The sequence below is a fragment of the Curcuma longa genome, chromosome 1 (genome assembly GCF_044706935.1).
Source record: "Curcuma longa cultivar G26 ecotype Majalengka, Jawa Barat chromosome 1, ITB_CL_G26_1.1, whole genome shotgun sequence".
NCBI classification, from domain to species: Eukaryota; Viridiplantae; Streptophyta; class Magnoliopsida; order Zingiberales; family Zingiberaceae; genus Curcuma; species Curcuma longa.
In genome coordinates this window covers 22,666,767-22,669,351 of record NC_133861.1, presented here as the reverse complement: position 1 = coordinate 22,669,351, position 2,585 = coordinate 22,666,767, and the positions used below count along the sequence as shown (strand labels likewise).

The 2,585-nt window shown below is 39.4% G+C and overlaps 1 protein-coding gene across 1 annotated transcript; it reads right to left on the bottom strand.

Annotated features, from left to right (window-relative positions):
- LOC141826310 (isoleucine--tRNA ligase, cytoplasmic-like) lies at window positions 1-2,113 on the bottom strand. Its single transcript, XM_074713554.1, has 7 exons — window positions 2,000-2,113; window positions 1,797-1,900; window positions 1,653-1,716; window positions 1,015-1,103; window positions 795-936; window positions 351-420; window positions 1-266 (listed from the first exon to the last, which is right to left on the bottom strand). The coding sequence occupies exons 1-6, from the start codon at window positions 2,111-2,113 to the stop codon at window positions 385-387; spliced, it is 549 nt and encodes a 182-aa protein (XP_074569655.1). The 3' UTR covers window positions 1-266; window positions 351-384.
- Window positions 2,114-2,585: the final 472 nt, after the last annotated feature.

Genomic DNA, 2,585 nt, shown 5'->3' with positions numbered 1-2,585 from the left:
CAAAATCATTAGCATCTATATTAGTCAAACAAAACTAGTGGAAATATGTACTGTACTACAAATGATGATCAGGAACAAAATAATATAACTTCATCTGCTTCGAGCATTCGAACAACTTGTCCCATCTTGGGTCTCTTATCAGAATCCGGGTCAACGTACATCTTAGTGCAACCAAAAGGGTGCGCTTAAGCACCCGTATGGCTGGTTTCACCTTGAGATTTAGATCCATGACTTCATTTGCTGGCCTGCTGTAATCTACAGGATCCCTACCAGTCAAGAAGAAGAATGGAAAACATATTTAGAAAAGTTATATTTAACATTAATTCAATTCTATATTCCATTAGTCATACCTCATTTGCTGGCCTGCTGTAATCTACAGGATCCCTACCAGTAACTGTCTCTAGTAACAACACTCCAAAGCTATAAACAAGTAGGTCATAAACAATTAACATCTTCAATAATAGCAACAGCTATGCAATCTAAAGATTGACTTATGCTATGCATATCTTTGAAATGGAAAACTAATGCAGCAAATGTAGAGAATGGTTTGAATTATCAGTATGATAACAATACCAGTCTAGACTCCAAACAGTATGTAGTATGTACCTGTATACCAGGCCATATATGTATATACAATCTGGAACAGGCAGTACAAAAAATATCTAGAACTATGATTTAAAGTAGACAGTAGTCCATTTGCAAAGTTTCCTAAAGAATGATTAGCTCAAGTGTTCTACGGAAGATTAATCATATACCAAAACTTTATAAGATTTTGAAGATCTTAAATTTTAGACCTTTATATCATTCTGCTTCAGGCAATGCCCAGAGAAAGTGGCTTCCCCAGATTGCTCAAATAACAGTATGTCAGCCTGAGACATTGCTTTAACCTCCTTAGCCACAGCAGCCATTGCCTTCCCTAATCTTTTACCTAATACGCTAAAAAAAAATACAAAACAGAAATCAGCTATCACAACCTGAAGGATTCCAAAAGACTTAGTGAAAGCCACAGCATACCTAAAATCAGGCTCAGCCCGTAATGAAGCATACTTCAAAGGATCATTGCAAGGAACCACTAATTTAGCATTGAGCTCCTCCATCACGTACTACAATATCCAGAGAACATTTGCATTTCACTTCAGTAAAGTGATCCCATATTGGAAGAACAAGGATAAATATTTGAACAATGAAAGGTGTAATAAAGCAAATCTTTGACAGAAAATAACACATAAAGATGATAAGTAACCTCAAAATAAATATAAAAAGAAAAGGGATTGGTATTTCTTTTGGCGTTCATTGTTCTCTTGGAAGCTTGGTTTGCTTTCAAAATTTAAAATTAGCAAAGTATCACTAAAATTGAGGTTCCTGAATTTCACTATTCTTATCTGGTCAGTTAGAACTGAGTCTGTTTAATGCGTTTAGGATTTTCTATGCTCTTGAACAATGACAATCATAAAGAGAAATTGGTCATTTTCTGAATTATTGTTTTCCTACTAAACTCCAACAGCAATAGATGGGTTAACCAGAGGGAATGTTAATATAATTCATATAAATTTACACCTCCAAAAAAAATCCAAATCTTTAAATTAAGAATGTAGCAAATGCAAATGGAAACTACACTAATGCAAGAAAACAAAATTTAGTTAAAACCAGACCTCCCTCAACTTTCCAGTAATATCTTCAAGGAAGTCCGAATCAGGATGAACAACAATCATTTCCCTGAAAATAAAAGAACAAAAACAATCGCTCAATAAACAGGAAGACATTATAGTAAAAAGTAAAAAATCAATTCCTCATACTTGAGTGGTGTTTTGAGAGGTTTACTGTGACGTTCCTGAATGTTGCGCACCAGGTCAATGACGGTCATCATCCTCGTGACACTTTGTTCAATGCGCTTGTCCCTCTAAAGATATCGGCAGAAGATATTTAAGCAAGTTAAAATGGAACTGGAAGAAATTATACAGTAACGGAAAAATTGCTGCTAAGAAACTGATAATTATACCTTCCCTAATGTTGAAGGAAAATTACAATAATGAACACTTTCCTCAGATCCATTAGAGACCTTCCGAAGGTTTTGATAAAGAACCTCCGTAAAGAAAGGTGTGAATGGAGCCATCACTTTGCAGGTAGTTAAAAGCACCTAAAAAATATCAAACTATATATGAGTGATCAAAGTATCCATCACATTATGCAGAATTTAATAATGTTTCTTGAGATTAAAATGAAGCTTGGCGTAGGTAACTGAAGCTCTGGCCCTTGGGGAGCCAGAGGAATGTATCTACTCCCTAGGGTTCTTCCATTTTACCTATTCTTCCTACCTCTTCTTCTTGCCGCTGCAAGGGGAGTGACGGATGGTCGGCAGGGCGGGCGGGAGAGGCTAGAGGAGAGCGAACGCGGCCGGGAGAGCGAACACGGGCAGCCGGGAGAGCGAACGCGGCCGGCCGGCAGACTGCGGGCGGGCGGCAGAGCGCGGGCGGGCGGCAGACCGCGGGTGGGTGAGCGCGGCGTCGGGAGCGCGAAGAACAAAGGGTGCGGCGGGCGGGAGAGCGAACGCGGGAGGCCGGCCGGCAGACCTCGGGCGGGCACAG